Here is a 21,636-nt window from a genome sequence, read left to right as displayed (position 1 = left end):
TCATGTGTTCCCGTGACCAGGGCTGCTTCTCGCGCTGACGGGAAAAGAAATGGGCAAACAGGTTAATGGGGAGAGAGTAGCTTCATGTGCTGCAATGCATGGACAGCTATCCGTAATTGACCTCGAGACCGATGATGAGGTGGGATTGTGGGGAATGCACTGTTGAGATTGGCGTGGAACACCTGAGCGGGCGGGCGTTTACCAACACCAAAGGCGGTCAGTATCCGAGTAAATTCCTCACGTGCGCTTCACACAGCTGAGGGTTTGGTGCCGGAGGCCCTGAGTGCCAGCGGGATCTCCCATGCTCCCATTGTCTGGGGTAGGGAAGCGGTGTGTCGAGTTGGGGGTCTGCCAGCGAGAGTTTTCTTTCAATGGCGCGGGAATTGTGTGGCAGGAAAGCGGGATGAATTGCTCATCACCACAAGAGAGAGAGGGAATCAAAACCTCACGGGCCAGTTTTGTATATCGAATGGTTTTATGGGAGGAAAGAAGCAAGGAGCCGATGAGAAAAAGCTCCGGGCCGTGGAGGATGAGAATCAATTCGGTCCACTGTCAGCTCGGCTCGCTGCTTCCATTGTGATTTCACTGATTTGCGCTAAGCTAAGTTACCGTAACAATACGCTAGACTGGCTACAGTACGGAGTAATTATGTATTGTCGAATTACAGAATTACGTATATGTACATATGTACTGTACGTACCGTTCAGGTTACACACGATGCTCCCCAGACCCGGCTGAACCCCGGCAAACTGGCAATTTTTCGAGAACACTCAACTGGGACAGTCGCGAGTCGCGACTCCAGCGCCAATCCCAGATATAGATTGCCGACCTACCACCTACCACACAACGACCATGCCTCCGAGGCTGAACATCTGGGGGGCGTGCAGAGCCCTTTCCATACGGACCCGGGCTGCTGCCCAATTGCCGCAGCCCGGATCAATAGCGTTTTCCAGGACAATGGGCGACTTGCCGACATCACGGTTGCCCGAAAGCAACCTCCCGCCCCCGCCGCCGCCATCCATGCCTCCCCAGAGCGAGCCCGTCACGTCTTCCAGTCCGGAAAACGAATTCGCTTTGAGCCAGCTGAAGATGGTTGAATACGGCCTTAACCCTTTCGATCCATCGGTAGAAGGCCACAAATATGGATTACCGGAACTGCCACTGCCGCCACAGAAAACCACAAAACGTCGCTACGACGACATCGTCACGCAGGTTACAAAGCTCCTAATGAGGGACGGGAAACTGGCCAAGGCTCAGAGGGTGAGGAGATTGGAGATGGTGTCCCCGTTTAGTCTCGACCGACGACTGATCTGACGCCGTGCTGTAGGATATGGCGATGATACTCAACTACCTGCGGACATCGCCTCCCCCGAAGCTGGACCCCTCAAAGCCGCTCCTTCCCGAGACCCCGCCAGCGTCTCATCTGCCCCTAGATCCCGTCCTCTATCTCAGCCTTGCCATCGACTCTGTCGCGCCGCTGATCAAGATGCGAGGTTTCAGGGGATTGGCCGGCAGCGGAAAGTCACTAGACGTGCCCACACCCTTGAGAAAGCGGCAAAGGAGGAGGATAGCGTTTAAGTGGATTCTGGACGTCGTGGAAAAGAAAAAGTCCAAGGGGAGCGGTCGGGCCATGTTCCCGCACCGCGTGGCGGAGGAGATTGTGGCCGTGATGGAGGGCCGGTCCCCAGTCTGGGATAAGCGCTCGCTGATCCACAAGCTGGGTACGGCTAACCGCGCCAACTTGAATCACAATGCTATCAAGGGCATGATTTGAGCGGCCTGGAAGCTGTTGTAGGGTAGGGGATGCTTAAATGGGAGTCGTGGTCGGGCCTCGGGACCTTTCAGAGATTGAGGTTCTCTAGGTTTGGCTAAGGTCAATTGATACCGCCTGTATGTACATTATGTATGGATATATGTCTTTCATCCCGAGTCGTGACGGTGATTTGGCATACAGACGACCGCATTGCTCCCTAGAGTATGTTTGTTTCACTGTTACCTCCCTCTAAAGGCTGTGTCCGAACTTGTGCTTGAAGGCGTCCGCTTTTCTCCGAATAGACAGACGAACTCTAACGTTATTTTGACAGGCAATCTCTCTCATTTCAGGCTCCTGCTCCCGTAAAGGGCTTTCCTGTCAGTTGCTGGTCATCTTCCAGATATATATACTTTCTTCAGAAGCTTGAACCCATTCCGTGTCTCTGTCCCCAGATCAGTCGTGTGAGCTCCATCGTTATCAGAGTAGAGTTCTGATGGGCCGAGGTAGATCCATACGCAAATCTACCTTAGTGTATATGAAGTTTAGGGGATAAGGTGGCTTGGGTAGGTAGCGTAGATCATGGCTGACGTGACCCCACCAGGTATCTGCACCCCCGCACGTCACTGCCAGTCGGGTCTCTGCAAGAGCTTCTGTGAAACAGGTCTGCACCCCCACCACATGGATGTCAAGGACCGTTTTCTCATACGTTCCAGTTGTCCAGTACTGTACGGATACCTCCGTACCTCGTTACATTGACATTCGATAACCTGGGGTCGATCGCACATCTCTGGCTTGAACTGCGCAAGTCCACTCCTCCGCCGAGTCCACTTGCGGGGCAGCCGGAGGTCAGTATCCTACATCAATTGCCAACTTTGAGCTTGGATAACTTGTGCAAGTCTCGTCTTGGCAGCTCGGGCACCAGAGACTCAGAGAGGCTGTGCTTCAGAGGGGCTGTCTTGGCGACGCCTTCGCACGGAGACGAGCTCGTCAGCCAGAAACACCGGCCTGCTCACACCCCACCATGATCTGAGAGTTGACAAAGAGGAAACTGCCAGCCACCGACCACGATGCTGTTTCGGCCGTTTGCATATCCATCTCGGCCTCACATCATACCCCGTTGAACATCCCCAGAGACGGTGCAGCTCTGTTGAGTTATCACCAAACTACCTTAATTTAATCATTGATTTTACCGGCGATTCTGGGGCCTAAACTACCTACGGATATCCCTTCCTTACACCCGCACCTGCATCCGCCCCGCCCTCCATTACCGCCTCCCAAAGCTCACTGTGACACGGCCTGTACTGTCCATCATGGCTCGACAACAGGCCATGTCAATGGAGGCGATGCTCGACGAAGAGCGAAGAGAGGTGCTTGCGCTGCTAGAGGGGAATTCGAACCAGCGGCCCAGAGCTCCCAGCTCGCTAGGCGCGCGCTCTCCATCCCCTTACACGTCGCCGCGGTCTCCGGTGCGCAGCATGTTAGATATTGGTGATAGCCCTTCATCCCTTACACTCCTGTCTCCAGCGTCTCCAAAGAGTCTGGCTACTAAGACAACTTCCCCGCCATTAGCCCCTGTGAGGAGCATGCTCGACGTCGACAGCCCACCGCCACCGCCAGTCCGGAGCATGCTGGATATTGACACCCCACCCGGCGCGAAGCAGGTGCTGAGCACACCCTCATCACCCACTGACTCGAGTTCCCGCTCTCACGGAGCGACTAACACGCACCCGAGGAGCATGTCGGATGCTGCAATCCGGCCAGTCGACTTCGGGCCACGGTCGATGGGCACTCGGCATGACCCAACTTCGGAGTACCAGTTCTCTGGGATCATCACCAACACGGGTCAAGCGCTCCCAAAACGGGTCACGCAGGGAGGCAAACGTGCTAGCGCTATGGCCGAAGTAATGAGAGGAAACGATGTAGCCGGCTTGGTTCTCCCTGGCGATCGAGGCCGTCATCATTCAGTCGCCGGGCCCTCAATGCGGCTTCAGAACAAGTCGAAGTCGCCGCATAATCGGTTTGGCCTTCGGTCTCACTCCCCTAAGGCGTCCCCGCTCTTGGGTCGCACACTGAGCCCTGCCGGACGGGCAATGCTCGGTGACAATCAGACTGTCGATTATAACAATGCCTACAGGCACCTTTCGGATGCTGCCCTTGCCCGCTCCGGAGGCAGCCTGTCGGAGCTTGGGTTGCGGAAGCGGTCAGACGATTCGCCTGGGACCGGAAGACTAGCTAAGGACTACCTGGGCCCAGACGGTGAGCTACTTGCCGAAGATAGCAGCGATGATAATGGAGGGAGCTCGTCTGAGGAGGATGATCGCGGGAGGAAGGCTGCCCGAAATTTTGATAAGCACAAGCCGACGAACGGGTCCGAGTCTCCCGAATCACCGAGGAAGGTGCGCAGCCTGCTCGCGGCTGCCGAGGAAGAACGTAGGTGGTTGCGCCGAGCCAACAGGTACGAGCATTGGGAATACTAACATGGTGCTGGGCAGGTATCCAGGTAGCGGCGCAACAGCCAGCGTACCAGTACAGGTCGCTTCTTGATGAGCCCGAGATAACAGTGACTGCGCCATCTGGCGAGCGGTTGAAGCACAACAAAACTGTCATACACCCAGCCACCAGCTTTGATCTTCCCCCTAGGTCCGGCTCTCGCACACCCGTAGACTCGGATACGGAGGCGGATCTCACGGACATCAAGCGAGCACAGAAGCTGTCCTTCTCCATGACGCAGATCATGGACACGCCCGAGTCTCACCGGACAATCCAAATCATCACACGGGGCGAGTATGCGAAGCTCGTTCGAGAAGCCGAAGAAGAGCACCGGCCTCCCCGCAAGTACCTGGTGGCGACCGACTTGAGCGATGAATCGACGCATGCGCTCGAATGGGCCATTGGCACGGTGCTCCGCGACGGGGACACCCTCCTCGCCATCTATTGTGTTGACGAGGAGACAGGGGTCATAGCAGGGGACGGCAACTCGGTGGTGCCCGATGAGCCCAAGGCTATGAAGGAGCAGGCAGCAGCTATCAATGCGGTAGCGGCCAGCAAGACGCCCGTCACGCCGAGCGGGACCAACCTGCCACTCCACACGCGCACCACACCGTTCTCACACATGTCGGATGCGAGCACGTCCCCCGCACCGTCGAGCAGGGAGCGCAGCAAGGCTGAGGAGGAGAGATACCGCGCGGTGCATGACATTAGCGAGCGCGTGACCAAGCTGCTGCGGAAAACGAGGCTTCAGGTCAGGGTTATTGTCGAGGTGCTGCATTGCAAGAACCCGAAGCATCTGATTACCGAGGTGATTGACCTGGTGAGCCCGACGCTGGTCATTCTGGGAAGTAGGGGAAGGAGTGCGCTCAAAGGGTATGTTGTTCTCCCTTTTCGTCCTGGTTCTGCACCCCTTTTGTTGGAAGGTTTGAATGCTGATATTTGGATCGTTGCGTCTAGTGTCATCCTGGGCTCGTTTTCCAACTACCTGGTTACCAAGAGCTCAGTACCAGTTATGGTAGCCAGGAAGCGCCTGAGAAAGCAAGGCAAGTATAAGCGGGTACCGTCTACTAAGCAGATCAACAACCTCCATAACCCCGTGGCGAGGAGTTTGGCAAATGCCAAGATTGATTAGAGGATGGAGCGAGTGGGACAGCGAGGAAGGCATGACAACACTGCTTTGATGGCAGGAACTTCAGGAGGTGGCAGTCCTCTTTCTACTCTTCTCATTCGGGAACCTTACTAGCGGGTAATAATAGTTTGGGCCAAGCCTATGTGAAGACACATGGTTACGGCTTTGTTTCTGAAATTGTTTTGGCTTGGCTGCTCTCTTGTGTATGAGATTAAGCACAAGCAGCCGGCTATGGAGGTAATTCTTGTTCTCTAGGCTGTTGGCTGACCACCAGAACGTGGAGACACAGCTTCCAAGCCTTGGAGTAGTGATGGGGAACAGCTGAACCACCCAACCACAACTGATTACCCAGCCTCGCCAGCGTGGGTATTGTATCGGTTGTTCTTTTCTCTGCCTTCTGCTCGGATGACACTGACAATCTGCATCATGATGACATGACCCTTCCCTTCGCGTGTCTGCCGGGTCTGCTCTGATAGTGGAGTAGGTCAATGTGTGAATGATGGAGGCCCACCCGCACATCGACAACAAGTCACCCAATAAGTCACCGTGTCTCCTTCGCAGAACTTTGTTGTAATCAACGTTATCGGTCTCATCATTTTTTTCATATATAAACTCACAGTCATTATCATGGCCAAAATCCCATCCGTTCAAGGTTTGCTCCCTGAATACAGTGGTTCCGCTGGTGGGCTGCGAATGAACAAATTCGGGTGAAATTGAACAGCAGCGACTTGATGTGGATGAGTGCGGGTAAGTGGGGACGTTAACACAACGTTGGTGTGGCCCCTCCATGAGGCAGGGGTCCGCGCGGGGGTCAAGACAGGCTAGCTGATTGGTTGGCAGTGAACGAGTGGCCTGCTCTCGCTGGACGGGGCAAGCTTCCCCAGCCTCTGATTTTTTGGGACAATTGCCCTGGTCGCATCCACGAGTGGAACCAGAGGACGGATTGCGGGCGGGATGCCATGCGATGCGGATGCGATGCGCCGTGGAGATCTGAACTGGAAACGACTAGCGAGAAGCATCCTTTTTCCTTTCTTGCGGTGAAACTGGCTAGTCTTTCGCAAATCCCATTTGACTTTCGAAATCGACGACTCACAACAAAAGGACTTGTGGTTGCGAGACCCAAAGACCCAACATTAATAGTGCATCAAACTTGCCTATCCCGTCCACCGCAACCTCGGCGCGGCACCACGACCGCCCACGACCGCCCACCACCGCCTAGCCCCGCAGACACACACACTCATACCACACCCACATTTGGTTCGGCGCGGACATTGCGACGTGCGCCCGATCCGCCCGACGCCGTCGCGCAGCGCAAACGCCGTGCGATGCAGTCGCTCTTCACCGTCAACAACAACGTATCACTGGCACTGGTCAGCATCACGGTTGCGCCGAGCGCCTGGGTCGCTTCCCTGGTGCTATCGCTGGTCTTCCTCTTCTTGTACTTGCCGCCTCTGTCGCCTATCCGCTGGAGGCCATCCTTGTCCTTGCTCAGGCGACGCAAGCTGCAGCAACCCGCACCCGCCGTGTTGGACGAGGACGCGCAAGACTCGCTATCAGAGGAACTACCGCTTCGGCGAAGACAGGTCGAGGACAAGCCACTGCCGCCATTGCTCGCCGATTATCCGTATCCCTACAGCCTCTTTGGCAACCACAGCAGCGAGTGCGACGACAGGCGGAGAAAGAAGGAGAAGCCGAGGCGCAAAGAAGAACAGCTCCGAATCTGCAGCAGCAAACGGGCTGGCAGCAACAGCGGCAAAGCAACATCCGGCGGCGGAGGAGGATCGGGCGACCATGGCGGGAGCGACAGCGATAGCCACCGATCAAGCCGAGCACCAGCTCGACCAGCTCGACGCGTCACTGGACGACTTCGCGCCCTCGATTGGCAGCCCACGTCTTCCGTTCGGGTACCCGTCAGCCCACTCGGGGTTCCGGAGCGACGACACGGCGAGCGAGGCGGGCGCTTCGGACTCGGGAGCTTCCGCCGGTGGCTACAGTCCTCCGGCGTGGAGGCGCCTCGGCAACGGCGACCGCAGCAGCGGCTTCTGGAGAAAGACGGACAACAACCTGATGGATATGTACGATGATGCCGTGCGCCGCTCGCGCGAGAGCAGCCCCGAGTACGAGAGCGCCGACGAAGGTGACGAGATCCTTGCCCAGGCCATCAGGACCAGGTTGCCGACTGGCAGCCTGTCGCCTGAAAAAGAGCGCAGTCCAGAGCCCGAGTACTATCCCGCGCAGCAACACTTGATTGATGAAGCAATCAATATTAAACAAGAAGACCTGGATGCCCGGCTGGCTTTGAGCGCGCTGAAAGATGCCGAGTTCAAACCAAAGGAGCTTGCAGAGAATTGTAGGTCAAGAGCATCGGCCCGACGACTCCTTTGTCTCATTGCTAATCTTTGTTCCCAACCCCCTGTTGCCAGACATTCGATTTGCTGTCAGGGCAGAAGTCCAACACCGAACTGAGCCAATTGAGATGGCCATCAATTGCATACGCAAGGGGTTCCGCACCGTAACGCACTCATGGACGTCCATGTTCTTATCGTTTATGGTTGCCATACTCTCCTACGCGGCCGTGCGATGGCTCGCGCAGCCCGCAGCGATGCGGCCCGTCCCAGACCTGGTTAAGGTTGCAGCTGTGGCCCGGTCGCTCGAACCCCTGATCTACTACTCGGAGAATGGACTGCAGCAAGTAGGCGATCTGCAGGCGACAGGCGTCGCCGTTTGGGATTTGGGCGAGAGTGTGCGCAGCAGCAACATGACGGCGGCCCCAATCATCGTCAAAGAGCTGGACGCCCTCAGCGACAGCCTGAAGACACTTGCCGAGGAGCTAACGAGGTTTTTCGCCAATGTCGACGGGGATATTGACGGGTAAATTTTCCCTCCCCTTAGCCTGCGCAATGTCTGACCGTCCGCTCTTGTTAACTCCCCGATCGCAGCATCCTGATAGTAATGGACTGGGCCCGCCGCGAGCTGTCCCAGGTCCAACAGCTCCCACCCCTCCCCTTATCCTCCGCCTTTGACAACATCCACAACCTCCTCTCCAACGCCGGCATCCTCGAGGACCCGGCCACGGGCCAACCCACCCGTCTCGGCGCCCTCTCCACCTCCTTGTTCGGCTACTCCACGCCGCAACGAACCAAACAAGCCCTGCAGCGCACCTTCAACGAGTTCCTGACGGTGCTCGAAGAGGCCGTCGCCTCAGAACTTCAACACTCCCTCGCCCTCTTCGCCCTGTTCGAGGCCATCGACCACCAGTTCCTCAACCTAGCACGAACCGTGGTGCGGGAGGCCTCGCTGCAAGACGAGAAGCACGCCGAGGTGCTCTCGTCGCTGTGGACGCGCATCCTGGGCACCAAGGGCTCCGAGGTGGCGAAATACGAGCGCAACCGCCTGCTGCTGCAAAACGTGCGGGAGAAGACGGTGCGCAACAAGGGCATCCTCGTTGAGCACAACCACAAGCTGCTCGCCCTCAAAGCAAACCTCGAGGCCTTGCGCCGCAAGCTTGTCTCGCCGCTTGTACGATCCGTCAACTCGTCCACTTTAACCATCGAGGACCAGATCCGTGGCCTCGAGGACGTCGGGCTCTATCTCGAGGGCGTCCGCGCCCGCCAAAAGGGCAAGCTCCTTGAGATGCTTTACGGTAGTGGTAGTGGTAGCGGGAATGCTAGGGTTGCCGCTGGTGCCGTTCCAGCTGCCACCGTTCAAGCTCAGCCCGTGGAGGCTGGGAGGTTCCGGGTCGGGCGGTAACACCGCATGGTTTTTCTTGCTAACCAATAGTACACACTTGGTTGGAGTACATGTTGGGATTCGTCATCGATGGATTGATTGTGTCTGCTACAGGCCTATGGGACGTATTGATGGCGTTCTTGATACTTGGCTGGGTGATTTATGGGATATTATCGATCGGGCGGCGTCATTAGGTACAGAGGGGAGTGCAACTTGCAACATGGATTGTACTGTACGTAGTTCCCGGGCATTGGTCGTGCAGAAGGGCTTTTGCTGGCGCTTGCGAATTAACGGGGGGGAGTTTTGACATTTGACACGAGCCGCGGCGCGAATGAACATGGACACATCATAGTCATAAGTACGGTAGTTTTCCCGTAGAATCAAACAAATAGCAGAATAGCAGAGTCAGAAATCGACCGCCATCATCAAGACATTACCAAGATTTACACAGCAGTGGAGACACACCTGATCTGAAGACTTTTAACTCTCTATTACCTAGTGCGCTGTTTAGGCTAACGCATACGTAGTCCTGTCTAAGACAAAGACATCCCGTAGTAATGGTCTCTTGGGATCATCACGACAGGGAAAGTGTGCTGCGCCGCGCAAAGCCCGTTCGTGAACCTCCCGAGGGAGAACTGTCGGGCACAAGTCCTGAGAACCGCAACCGTAAACGCCATGTCGGCCGATAACATCCCGCCCCGTCCGCAACCTGAGGACCAGATTCCCCATCATAACTGAGTCTATCAATACATGAGCATGACGTAGCGATGCCATAGCATGATGCCGTGATAATCCGTCGTCGGAGAGCCCTCGCGACTCCAATAGAAACGAGCCACATCCATCCGATGCAGACTCTTCCCCGACCCGCATCATCAGTTCAGATAGACCGTGCTGCTACCAAGTCAAGCTGGTATCAAAACTTTTCCGGACCGACGAGACCCCCAAACGAGCAAAGAAACCACACTCCAAAAGACACAGGTCGTGATTCTGTAGCAGACTTTCCCCCCAAGTAGCGGAGTTTAAGCCTTCTCCTCAGGCTTCTCTTCCTTCTTAGCCTCGCCGGCCCCAGCCTCGGCCTGGCCCTGGCCCTGCTGCTGCTGCGACTTGATGTACTCGTCATAGACGGTCATGGCCTCATTGACCTTCGCAACGAGAGCTGCCTCGTCCTCGAACCTGGTTTTGGTCAGCGACAATTGCACGAAGCAAGGAATGGAGAGATGCTTACAGATTGACGAGCTCCTGGTTGTCCATTTCCAAGAGCATACCAGTGATCTTGCCAGCCAACTCAGGCTGGAGGGCCTGAATCTTGGGGAACAAGTTTTCGCCAAGAATCTGCTTTTGCTGCTGCGGATTTTGGGTGCTTGCGAGCTGGGACTGGAGGAGTGCAGTAGCATTCAGCTCGCCGGGCACACCGAGTTGGCCGGCAGGCGGCGCGCCGCGACCAGCAACCACGAAGTTGCTAGCACGGTTGGGGCCGCCACGGCCGGGCATGTTGCCATTCTGAGGTCTACCATTTGGAGGATAACCAGGCAGGCCAGGGCCACCCATACCCTGAGGAACGGGCATAGCCGGGATACCCCGTCCGCCAGGTCCACCACGGCCACCCTGGAGAGCTGCAGCTTGTTGCTGAACCTGCTGAATGGCGGCGAGGAATTGCGGGTTGTTCGGCTGAGGGTAAGCGCCAGGCGGGAATTGGCCAAGAGGATACATGGCGGGAATCTGCTGAGGGGGGATGCCGCCACGGCCTCCCTGCTGAGCATAAGGAGGGAACTGACCAGGACGGCCGCCTTGTACAGGGGGCATGCCAAGGCCACCCTGAGGGAAGGGCATACCGCGGCCACCTGCAGGCGGCAAGAAACCGGGCTGCTGGCCGGCAGCGTAGTAGACCGGCGTCTGCATGTACTGCTGGGGCAGGCCGGCCTGAGCGGCAGCCTGCTGCATGCGCAGCTGGTTACGGGCTTGGATACTGGCCTCGAGCTGGCTCTTGCGGACATCCTTGCGCTGGGCAAGGGCAACATAAAGCGGCTTGCCGTTGATCATGCGCTGGTTCATCTCGGCAACGGCCTTGGTGGCGTCATCCGGGTTGCTGAAGCACACGAAGCCAAAGCCCTTGCTCTTGCCCAGTCTCCGCCCGGACTTTCCCTCCGACTTCTTTTCGCCAGTCTCACCCTCATCCTCCTTCTCATTGCCCTCCTTCTTATTCTCCTTGTCCTTACCCTCCTTATCGCCGTCGCTGGAGGGCTCGGGAACGGCATCACGCATCACCTTGGCGGAGGTAATGGGGCCAAACTCGGCGAACATTTGACGCAGCTTGTCGTCGTCAACCTCATCGTCCAGATTCTTGATGTACAAGTTGACGCCTTGGTATTTGTTAGCTTTCTCAAGGCGAGCAGCCTCGTAAGACTTCCGGAGCTCCTCTTCGCGCTCGTGCTTCTTCTGGGCGCGGCCGACGTAGAGATCTTGGCCACGGAAGTCCTTGCCGTTGAGTTCCTCAACAGCCTTCGCGGCGCTGGCGTGGGTAGTGAAGTTGACGAAGCCAAAACCGCGGCTCTTGCCCTCGGCATCGCGGGCGAGGGATGAAGAGGTGACCTCACCGTACTTCTCGAACAGCTCGCGAAATTCATCATCGGTAACCTCAAGATTGATATTCTTGACGTAGACGTTGGTGAAATTGGCCTTCATCTCCTCAAACTTGCTCTGGCGATCCTTCTTGGGGATATGATATCCAACATAGACCTTCTTTTCGTTCAGAAGCATGCCGTTGACGTGCTTGATGGCCTGGGCGGCGGCCTCGTCGGTCTCGTAGTGCACAAAGCCGTAGCCCTTGGAGTTGCCGTTTTCGTCCTGAGCGACCTTGCAGCTCAAGATGTTACCGAAAGCAGCAAACGTGTCGTGGAGGGCCTTGTTGTCAATGGCAACATCGAGGTTCTTGATGAAGACGTTACCCTGGCCGGTCTTGCGGAGAGCGGGATCGCGCTGAGACCACATGATGCGGCAAGGGCGATTCTTGATTAGGGTGTAGTTAAGCTCCTCAAGCGCTTTCTCGCCATCAGCAGTCGAGTTGTAGTTGACATAGGCATAACCGAGAGAGCGACGGGTGACAGCATCGCGGCAGACACGGATCGACGCGACAGAGCCAATCTGGGAAAAGAGCTCAAAGAGCATAGCCTCAGTCACAGACGGGTCCAGCTCACCCACGTAGAGGGATGCCGACGACTGGGGGTGGGGGGCGGCCGAGTTGGGCGTAGGGCCCGCGGTATCGGGGTCCTCGCTATGGTATTCACCACCAGCGACGTTGGTGTTGATCGCGGGGGCATTGCGGTTGTCGCCGCCGTTGAGGCTGGTGTTGCCGAGATCAGCGGCAAGCTGGTCGACAGCGCCGGGGGCAACAGGAGCAGCCATTTTGGTAATGAGGTCTGTGATTGAAATTGACGTCAGTTTTATGTCCTTGAAACCACCAAGCAGCGACTTGTAGCAACAGCGTCGTGTGTCCGTGGTCGCGGCGATGAGGAGCTGCTCAATTGACACCTCACGTACTGCTGGTCGAACGCCTGGACAGAAAACGTCTTGGTGCGCGATGAAGGGCGGGGAGAATACCGCACGCAAACGAGCAGCGGTACACACAAGACAAAGAAACGAAATCAGGTCAAGCTCGGCCGAGTTTCTTTCTTGATGGAAGCGAGGCTCGATCGGAACGACGAAGGAATTCTGTCTTCCAAGAGATGCGAAAGTCGGAGGGGAGGGGAAAGTAGGCTTTACTTTTTTGATTTTTTGATTTTTTTCCGTCTCCTGCCGGAGGATTGATAGGTTGTAGGTCGTTAGGTACTGGGATTCTTTTTTTGGTTTTCAAATTTTTTTGGTGAAATTTAGAGGGGTCGCAGAAAAGAAGTAGATGAGAACAGAAACCAAAGACTGTGGTTGTCGAACTGATCTGACTTCTTTCTGGGTTTTTGGAAAGAATCCTGGGATAAAGAGTTTTTTGATCGTTTGATGGAAGGGGAGGAGAGGGCAAGATGCCACCTGCAGAAACAGAAATTTTTTGACATTCTGCTGCCACTTTGACTGCAACCATTCAATCGCGATTATCGTAGTAACCGAGTTTGGTGCACTGGACCTGGACTGCCACATGCATGACTAGACAAAACTTTTTAACATATTCTTCCAAGGTGGTGGACTCCATGTTCTTTGATAGAAAGCCCGCTTGAGGTTACAAAGAGCTCCCGTTTTTGGGTGTGACTGGAATGAATACGCCGCTGCCTACACTTTTACCTCTTTGCTGCATACAAGCGTGCTACATAGTTATACCACAGTATGTCAACGATGTGGTATGCGGTATCATATGGTATCTTCACCTGACGGTACGGGAAGACCTGCCGCTTGATCAGTTGTCATAAAAGGCAAAGCTATGCGGGACTTCCTCATGACTTCCTCCAGAGGCAGGTGACAAGTTGTGGTGATAAGTTGTGGGATTTGTAATAGGAGAATTATTATTCTATTGGGTTCTTATTGTCAAACAACGCCACTGCCACTGGCGGAAGGACTGTCTCGAGAGGCAGATGTGGCGGGGTTTCTTATCGTTATCACTGCAGCCCACTTGCCCACCTAGGCTGTGTAGCTACGCCTGTCGTAGCACCTACACTAGCGTCAGGCGACAGGCCTGGGCAACGCTCGTCAACTGTTTGAGGCCGCTGGCTGACGTCTTCAAGAAGCTGGTCCGAATAAGGTCATAATATACCTACCTGTTTGGTCTCCAAGTTGTTCATAATTATAATTTTCTTTCTGTTTGCTTCTATAGTACCTCTAGTGCTTGTGCGTGTTGAACCCCTAGTTGCGCCGAGGGGATCTTGAAGCGGTGGGAGCACTGAACTTTCTGGAACGCTGAGTTGCTGTAGTGGCTGCTATCAAGGTATCAATCATCTGGTCCCTTCTCAACAGAACACCACCTGAATTATATCTGACCATCTGAGGCAACTTCTATCAGTGCATCCGCCCGAACTCCGTACCTAGATCCCAAGTTTGGTGGCATCAACTTGCAATAAGATTCTAACTGCTTCCCGTCTTCCTCCTGCCCCTCTTCGGTGTTGGGCACCCCGCCGACTCACTAAACGGTCTAAACCCGTCGGGCCCGACACCTCGTTGCAGACGTCATGTTTCCAACCTTCACAGGAAGCTCGCGCAAGGCGCGGAACGTCAATCTCAGCGGGCAAAAGACAACGAATCCATTTACCAGCACGTCATGGGCACCCAGCTCGGCTGTTGGAGCTTCCAAGACGGTGGCGCATGCCCAGGCTGAGCGGCAGCAGAGACACCAAGAGAGGGAACGGTTGAAGGCTGCACAGCGCATCCAGAGGTTATGGAGGGGTCACCGGATACGACGGGTCCTGCGGGCCGAGCGTCGCCAGGCTTTCGACCGGCTATACAGCGAGAAAGGGCCGGTTGACGCTGCGCAGAGGACGGTCGAAGGAACGCCGCTGGTGTTAAGCGTCTATCAGGCCTCCAGTCCGGACGACAACCGACGGCTTGTCCTCCTCTTGACTGACCTTCTTCAGACGAGGTTTTCCGCTTTTGCCTCGGGAGCGATACCGCTGCCTCGGCTGACCAAGCTAGCCGGTATCGTGGTTGCTGCTCTTGAGAGGTAGGAACCCCTGCTTTTCCTTGGCTTTCCGTATGCTGACTTATGGATAAAACAGGACTCTCGACTTTGGTGCTACGGCTTCAGAGACTCGGATACTGTTAGAGACCCTCGTTGAGATCTTAAGAGCAAGACCAGAATCGCTACAGTCCGATTTGGGACGGTATTACAGGATGCTTGGTAGATATTGCCGCGCCGTGGGGCCCGCATCCCCTTTGCTGGACCTCATCCGCTGTGCTGTGTGTGCGCCGCTTGTCGCAGCCAACGGATATCACGAGTTTGCCTTCTCTTTCCTGACCGAGCCTGATGTGTACTTGTTCGAGTCCAACGTGGACTCCTTCGCGGCCGACATAGACATCGATCGTCTGGCCGATTCCATCCTTGCCACATTCTCCTCAGAGTCCCAAACGCCTCGGTCGCAGGCGAATCTCATGTGGCTTCTAGCCCACTTTATTGTCCTGGCAAAAACGACAAAGCAACGGGTCTCGCGTTCTCGTTCTCTCAGGGTATTGTATTCCCTCGTTTCAGCGCTCTCGCATCAGATCCGGGCGGGGTTTGCGTCTGAAGGAAGAGACTCTGGCGAGGACGGGGACGCGGGCACTCCAGAGCAGGCATTTCCCCCATACGTCTCGGACAAGATCGCCTCGCTTACTGACCGGGATGAGATCTTTGGTCTCCTCGAAACGCTCACAGTGTAAGAACCCCAGAGTGCCACACGAGCTACTTCCTGCACAATGATGCTGACAACACTTAGGGAACACGGGGATAAAACGAGCTCAGAGTGGGAAGACGCTAGCTACCTGGCTGGCTACATTCTCACGTTAGTGTATTGCTTCCCGGCCCTGGGCGAAGACATCTGGATGCGTTTGTACCATGCAGATGTTTCTACTAGTGTTGGCGCCCGCCCTGCTATTATATTCTTCTGGGATGCGTTGAACCGGACCAGCATCTTTTCCAGAATCGTCTCCGATGCCGACGCTGCACTCGAAATCCTCGGAAATAGACCCCCTTCAGGCTTTGCCGCTGAATCGGAGGCTAATTCTCCATGGCACCGGGAATGGCGTACAATTCTCCTTTTCCTTGAGCTCTATGTCTTTATCCTCCGGCTGACGGATGACGATGATTTCTTCTATGGCTTAAGTTCTGCCGCAGGTCTAAGTGATCCGGGCTCACGGCTGCGCGCAAGCTGCCTCCGCCTCAACGACCTGAAGCGCCTTACCCTGTTCCTCAAGCACCTCGGTTTCACTCTATACTACCATGCCGCCGAGCTGCTAGGGTCGGCTACGGGTCACGGCGATATATCGAATGCCGCTGATGGATTACTGGCATTCTCCTCATGGGAGAAAAGCCATGCTAGTGGTAGCCAGGTCTCGACTGCGCAGCCATTCGTCCTCACCGCTGGTGTGGGCTTTGACTCATTCAGAAACCTCATTTCCACAGCGTTGAGGATGATTTACGACCGTGATTCTCGACGCCAGTTCCTACCACAAGACCACTGGCTCATGACGTCAAAATTCGACATGAAGGGGTTCTTATCCGCTGTTGCCCTTGAAGACGAGAGGCAACATGAGCTCTCCGAATCCGGAGACGAGGAGGAAGAAGACGGGTCGGACGTAGATGGGCCCATGAATTTCACTTTCGAAGGGCAGAGGCGGTCCCGGCAAGCGCAAATGGAAAAGATTAGGGTGTTGCGCAAACGGGCCGCTAGAGCAAAGATCAGGGCGGCCACCGCCCCTAAGCTCGAAATCTTGCGAAACATGCCATTCATTATCCCTTTCAACATGCGTGTCCAAATATTTAGACAGTTCGTTCACCTTGATAAACTCCGCAGAAGAGGCGGGAATCTGGATCCCGACAGATGGAGATTGTGGCTGGTCAACGAGCATGGTCATCAGTCGCTGGACGTTCTCAGTCGGCATAAGGCGCGGATAACGAGAGGGCGACTATTCTCAGATGCTATGGACGCGTTCTGGGACCTCCGGGAAGGGTTCAAAGAGCCGATACAGATCACGTTTGTTGACGAGTTTGGAATGGAGGAAGCTGGCATAGATGGAGGAGGTGTGACAAAAGAGTTTCTTACCAGCGTCACCACGGAAGCGTTTACACAGGACCAAAAGCTCTTCATCGCAAACAACAAGAACGCGTACTACCCAAATCCATGGGCCGTGGATCAACAAAAGAATGCGCTCCGCGAAGCCCAGATTCCCGAGGGCTCAGAGCTTTGGCGGGAGACGATTGCCGATCTGCTGCGGCAATACGAGTTCCTTGGGCGGGTCATTGGAAAGTGTTTATATGAGGGGATTCTCATCGATATTGCCTTTGCAGGCTTCTTCCTGCTGAAGTGGGCCTCAGCCGGGGCAGATACCTACCGTGGGAACATCAACGACCTCCGCGAGTTAGACGAGGAGCTGTACCAGGGAATGCTCTCGTTGAAAAACTATCCCGACGTCAGCGACCTGTCGCTGGACTTTACCATCACGGACCAAGTATCGCTGCCGAACGAGCCAGTCCGCACCGTGACGCGTGCCCTCATGCCCAACGGCGAGAACATCGCCGTGACCAACGAGAACCGCCCGCTCTACATCAGCTACGTAGCGCGGCACCGGCTCGTGGTGCAGCCATACGCGCAGACACGCGCCTTCCTCCGCGGCCTGGGCATGATCATCGACCCGGCGTGGCTGAGCATGTTCAACCAGAACGAGCTGCAGCGGCTGGTGGGCGGCGACAGCTCCGAGATTGACGTCGAGGACCTGCGCCGGCACACGGCCTACAGCGGCGTCTACGCCATTGGCGACGACGGCCTCGAGCACCCGACCATCCAGTACTTCTGGGAGGTGATGCGTGGCCTCGAAGACCACGAGCGCCGCGACGTGCTCAAGTACGTCACGAGCACCCCGCGCGGGCCGCTCTTGGGCTTCAGCCAGCTCTGGCCGCCGTTCAGCATCAGGGATGGGGGCACGGATCAGGAGCGGCTGCCCAGCGCGAGCACATGCGTGAATCTGCTGAAGCTGCCACAGTACAAGAGCGCGGCGGTGCTGAAGAGCAAGCTGATGTACGCGGTTCACAGCGGGGCTGGGTTTGATTTGAGTTAAAAGGGGGGAAGATTCGGAAATGGGTGTTTATGGGACATGACAAGCGCATGACTGAGTCTACATCGTACATAACGCAGTTGAAATTGATACTCTGTAAAAGCGTACTGGCATGGAATCCCTTCCTCCGTGTTTGGTATCCGTTCGCTAAATCTAATGGGTACTCTTACCCTCCTCTGCCAGGGTTGAGGGCGAAGTGACCAAGTCCAACCATAAAGAAATCGAGTCAACCGTCACAGCAGCGTGTCTCTAACCTTATCTTCTCTATTCGTGCATTTACCTCCTTATCGAGTAGTCCTGCAGACTTTGAAGCCGCTAAAAGCTCGTCAACCACGGATCTTGGAGCAGTTCTTTCGCCGTCTTCCGGTCTTCTGGGCGCCACTGCAGCATTCCCCTTACGAAAGCCAGGAACTTTTCTTTACTCTCGCCCTCTAGAAGTTCTTCAACACTCTCCAAGCTTCTGTCTTGGGGTATTGGGATGTCCGTCTGTTTCCATTGTCCTGTGTGATGGAAGTGGTTAGTAGGTTTTCGCAAAGCCATCCGGGATGGGAAAGGAACTTGGTAATCTCTCTTACCGTCTTCTGTGAAGAATTCTTTACCCCTCCGGCCTCGCTGGATCAAGTCAAGCGGCGGCAGTCCAAGCATGCCAATCACTTCGGCGAGATGTGCCCTGGTTGTGTACGTATCCATCAGTGGATCGATGCCGTAGAACAGGTGCTTTCCCTCGAAAACGTCCCAGATCTGGCATGGTACGGCACGTTAGTAGCCGAAGGTCTTCTAGGGCCAGAAAGGAAACGGGGGTTCTATTGACACACCATGGCACCGACATTCCAGATATCCACTGGATAGCTCCATTCCATATCCAGCATGACCTCTGGCGATCTGTAGACGTTGGGCTGTGCATCATTGTCTTGGTTTTGATCTCCCCGGACAGCGGAACCGAAATCGCTCAAAACAACGTGGCCCATCTTCCTTGGTCTCTCGAAGCGTTGGGACATGAATATCGGGGCGCCGTTGACAAATTTGCGTGGTGACGGGAATTCAATTTCGGCCTTCGTGAAGAGTTTCATGACGTTCTTGTCGACTAGCTCTGATAGGATATTGTCCATCTTGATATCTGTAGCCGGTTAAAGGGTGTTCCATGTTGATGGTGGAAAGGAAACGCTAGATCTCTACCTGTATGAACGAGCTTGCACTCCGAGTGAAGATAGTCAAGAGCCAAGAGGAGTTCGTAAAGACCAGCCTTCAGCAGCTCCAGGGGGAATCGGTGAACTGGGTTGCGGAGGACGAGGTCCTTCCAGCTGTCCCACAATGGCTTCAGGACAAGGCAGGTATAGTCGCCGCCGTCGCGATGGAGGACAAAGCTATCCAAGGCCTTTCGTACGAGGCGGTAGCCCCGATGAGAAGGGTTAGCTTTGCCTATAAGGTCGTAGTTCTCTATTTCCCTTCGAGCATCCCAATTCCGCGTGTAGACCTTCAGTGCAACATAATCACGATTGCTGCGCTGAGAATTAGCAATGCACGTAATCTGTTTGATCGGAAGGCATGGTTACTGTAGATTGCGGGCCAACCACACAGTGGACGTCGTTCCAAACCCTAGCTTGCCTAATACCTGGTATTTGGAATCGTATACATCACCGATGTTCACTGGGTAGTACAGGCCCTCTTTGAACTCGTCAAACTGCTCTTCCTCGAGGAAGTAGCAATCGGGGACCGTCTCGAAACCCGTTGTTTGAAACTGCAAAGGACTGAGCGGCGCTCTGCGTATCAGTTTCCTCAGTTTTCTTAGCCATTTGAAGAGAAACTCCATTTCGAAAACTGGTGGCCTTGCGGCACGAGATTAACGTTTCTAGTTGCCGATGAGCGACTGACGGGAAGCTGTGGTAGATCGGTGAGGTGATTCCATTAGGAGGTCACAGGTTTAAGTAGGCAATCGCTCCAAGTAAACCAGGATATCCAAAACCAGATGGAACCAACTTGAGTTGCAGTTAGAAGTTTTCTATGACAGTGTCGGCTTGCTGGCAACAGCGGTTACCATCCCAGATTTCCAGGTGGCATGCATGATGTTGGGAACAACCAAGGGTAACGAGGTACGTATCGTTTTTGTTGAGTTTCGCGGACTAGCTAAGCCAGGCAAGTGCTACCTACCTACTTGCCAGGTGGTTACTACTTGCGTGGCGAGCCAGTTGTGTAAATGGGCAGATGAAATCGGGCGAATTCAAAAAGCATCGCACAATGTAAGCAGCTGACTTCCTCAGGTGTCGACTCAAACTTGCCCCCAGACACTGAGAGGCTAGAGCTCAGTCTCCTCAGCACCTGTTGTCGCCCATTCTGGTCGTCCCTGTCCCGTCTCCATAGATATGGCAGGTCTTGGTAGCTTTGGCTCCCACAATCCTGACGCTGATGACCTTCTCTTTGTCCAGAGGGTTGAATTGGGAGTAGTGAATAGGGTTACCGTTTTTCGACCTTGAACCCGTTAGCTCGTGGTGTGCCCTTCTTCCACTCGACTAACAGTTTACCGCACCTGATGCAAACTTCCTCTATCGGGCCGAGCTTCTATCAAGGTGATCACTGATCAGCAATGTTCGATCCTCACAACTTATAAGTTATAGCAAACGTTCAGGTTAAGCGCCCGAAGAAGTACCCCCGCTGCGCCGAAAGAACTGCCAGGTCGCTGAGAACAGGGCAGCTATCATCAACGTTGATCAGGGATTGTTGATAGGTATTTAAATAGGTACTCACTTGTTCGGCGCTTCCTCCAGGCTCCGTGAACTTATCCAACCCCCTTTTCCAATCGGGCGGCAAGTCATCGCGTCTGAAGCCGAGGAACCGTACTACTCGGTTCCGGTTGATATTTCCTTGGTTGCTCTGAGACATAGTAGCTAGGAAAAACCAACGGGACGTGAACTTTAACTTGAAGTTGTAATTCAACTTCTCAAATAAGATAGTCCATGAGCCTTACTCTAGCTTCGAAGGTCCAGAAGCTGGACAGCAACCGGCACTGAAACGCCGACTTAATGTAGGCATCGGATCTAGGACAGTTTGCAGGCCAGCAAGATACATAGTCAGAGGCTACATGGTCAAGACGTCCTTGACTGTCACAGACACTGCCAGTTGACGGGGAGAGCAGGGTCTCTGAATCAGCTACAGCGTGAGATGGAATGGATTCTAGATATCTGTTTTGTTTCCAGTTGTCAAATGGCCTCAAACACCACAGTTGGGTCAGACTTGTAAGGTCTAACCGCCCGTCGAAGTGGATAGTGTGGTCAGAACAGAGGGCACCGAGTTGTGTCCACGTTGTGCCTAGTCCTACTAAATGAGATAGGATTATAACGGGCGATGAGAGGCTTCACTATTTCAATGAACACGTTCGCTTTCTCTTCACTGGAGTTTTGGACGGCGTTTACGATGTGACAGGCCCCGGTACTTAAGGGAGTATGGCTGGGTACCGTAAGCGGTTCATATACAGCCCACGGGGCTTGAACCGTTCATAAGCCGCTCAACGTACCAGGCCAGGGATAAATACAGAATATAGCAAGGCTCAAAAGGATGAGCCACTTATCTTTACAAACTTATAAGGAGTTATTGGACCTTGTATTGTTGTTGAGAGCTACTATTGCTGGTAAGTAGCTTAGTCTATATAAGCCGTTCAAATTGTAAGTATATAGTCTTTTTGTGACGAATCTCGGTCCCCTACCACTGAAAGGGACTCCTCAGACTGAAGGTTGACTTGAACGGGGTGAGGTTCGGTAGAGCCAAAGGGTCTACAACAAGTGCACAAGCAAGTGTTCACACAGTAGTAAAGACAACTGCT

At 54.7% G+C, this 21,636-nt stretch overlaps 6 protein-coding genes across 6 annotated transcripts; 4 read left to right on the top strand and 2 right to left on the bottom strand.

Moving 5' to 3' along the window:
• Window positions 1-861: 861 nt before the first annotated feature.
• Window positions 862-1,962, top strand: N656DRAFT_782595 (ribosomal protein S7; the record flags this gene model as incomplete). The annotated part of the gene is made up of 2 exons (XM_064815789.1): window positions 862-1,260; window positions 1,328-1,962. Coding segments are annotated over exons 1-2 (745 nt in total), but the record flags the coding sequence as incomplete, so codon positions are not given.
• Window positions 1,963-3,063: 1,101 nt separating this feature from the next.
• Window positions 3,064-5,375, top strand: N656DRAFT_715317 (adenine nucleotide alpha hydrolases-like protein; the record flags this gene model as incomplete). The annotated part of the gene is made up of 3 exons (XM_064812037.1): window positions 3,064-4,183; window positions 4,246-5,116; window positions 5,201-5,375. 3 exons carry the CDS (start codon window positions 3,064-3,066, stop codon window positions 5,373-5,375), a joined length of 2,166 nt encoding a protein of 721 aa, XP_064667317.1.
• Window positions 5,376-7,163: 1,788 nt separating this feature from the next.
• N656DRAFT_791601 (uncharacterized protein) lies at window positions 7,164-9,122 on the top strand (the record flags this gene model as incomplete). The annotated part of the gene is made up of 3 exons (XM_064816994.1): window positions 7,164-7,722; window positions 7,796-8,243; window positions 8,312-9,122. The coding sequence occupies 3 exons, from the start codon at window positions 7,164-7,166 to the stop codon at window positions 9,120-9,122; spliced, it is 1,818 nt and encodes a 605-aa protein (XP_064667316.1).
• Window positions 9,123-10,120: 998 nt separating this feature from the next.
• Window positions 10,121-12,503, bottom strand: N656DRAFT_770759 (polyadenylate binding protein; the record flags this gene model as incomplete). Its single annotated transcript, XM_064813799.1, has 2 exons — window positions 10,121-10,274; window positions 10,327-12,503. 2 exons carry the CDS (start codon window positions 12,501-12,503, stop codon window positions 10,121-10,123), a joined length of 2,331 nt encoding a protein of 776 aa, XP_064667315.1.
• A 1,745-nt stretch (window positions 12,504-14,248) lies between these two features.
• Window positions 14,249-17,825, top strand: N656DRAFT_770758 (uncharacterized protein; the record flags this gene model as incomplete). The annotated part of the gene is made up of 3 exons (XM_064813798.1): window positions 14,249-14,736; window positions 14,792-15,427; window positions 15,488-17,825. The coding sequence occupies 3 exons, from the start codon at window positions 14,249-14,251 to the stop codon at window positions 17,823-17,825; spliced, it is 3,462 nt and encodes a 1,153-aa protein (XP_064667314.1).
• Window positions 17,826-17,981: 156 nt separating this feature from the next.
• On the bottom strand, window positions 17,982-19,757 carry N656DRAFT_318033 (kinase-like protein). The gene is made up of 5 exons (XM_064809224.1): window positions 19,376-19,757; window positions 18,999-19,321; window positions 18,650-18,939; window positions 18,398-18,563; window positions 17,982-18,322 (listed from the first exon to the last, which is right to left on the bottom strand). The coding sequence occupies exons 1-5, from the start codon at window positions 19,630-19,632 to the stop codon at window positions 18,138-18,140; spliced, it is 1,221 nt and encodes a 406-aa protein (XP_064667313.1). The 5' UTR covers window positions 19,633-19,757; the 3' UTR covers window positions 17,982-18,137.
• Window positions 19,758-21,636: the final 1,879 nt, after the last annotated feature.

This window comes from Canariomyces notabilis (assembly GCF_033297395.1).
Source record: "Canariomyces notabilis strain CBS 508.74 unplaced genomic scaffold N656scaffold_23, whole genome shotgun sequence".
NCBI classification, from domain to species: Eukaryota; Fungi; Ascomycota; class Sordariomycetes; order Sordariales; family Chaetomiaceae; genus Canariomyces; species Canariomyces notabilis.
The sequence above is the reverse complement of the archived record's forward strand: the minus strand, read 5'-3'. Positions and strand labels throughout refer to the sequence as shown.

What these genes read in the sequence shown, in the direction of transcription:
- N656DRAFT_318033 (XM_064809224.1), bottom strand. Translation starts at nt 19,632, where the DNA reads ATGGAGTTTCTCTTCAAATGGCTAAGAAAACTGAGGAAACTGATACGC. An exon ending in TGGTTGGCCCGCAATCTACA is followed by an intron (nt 19,322 to 19,375) that starts GTAACCATGCCT and finishes TTCTCAGCGCAG; the next exon opens with CAATCGTGATTATGTTGCAC. An exon ending in GTGCAAGCTCGTTCATACAG is followed by an intron (nt 18,940 to 18,998) that starts GTAGAGATCTAG and finishes AACCGGCTACAG; the next exon opens with ATATCAAGATGGACAATATC.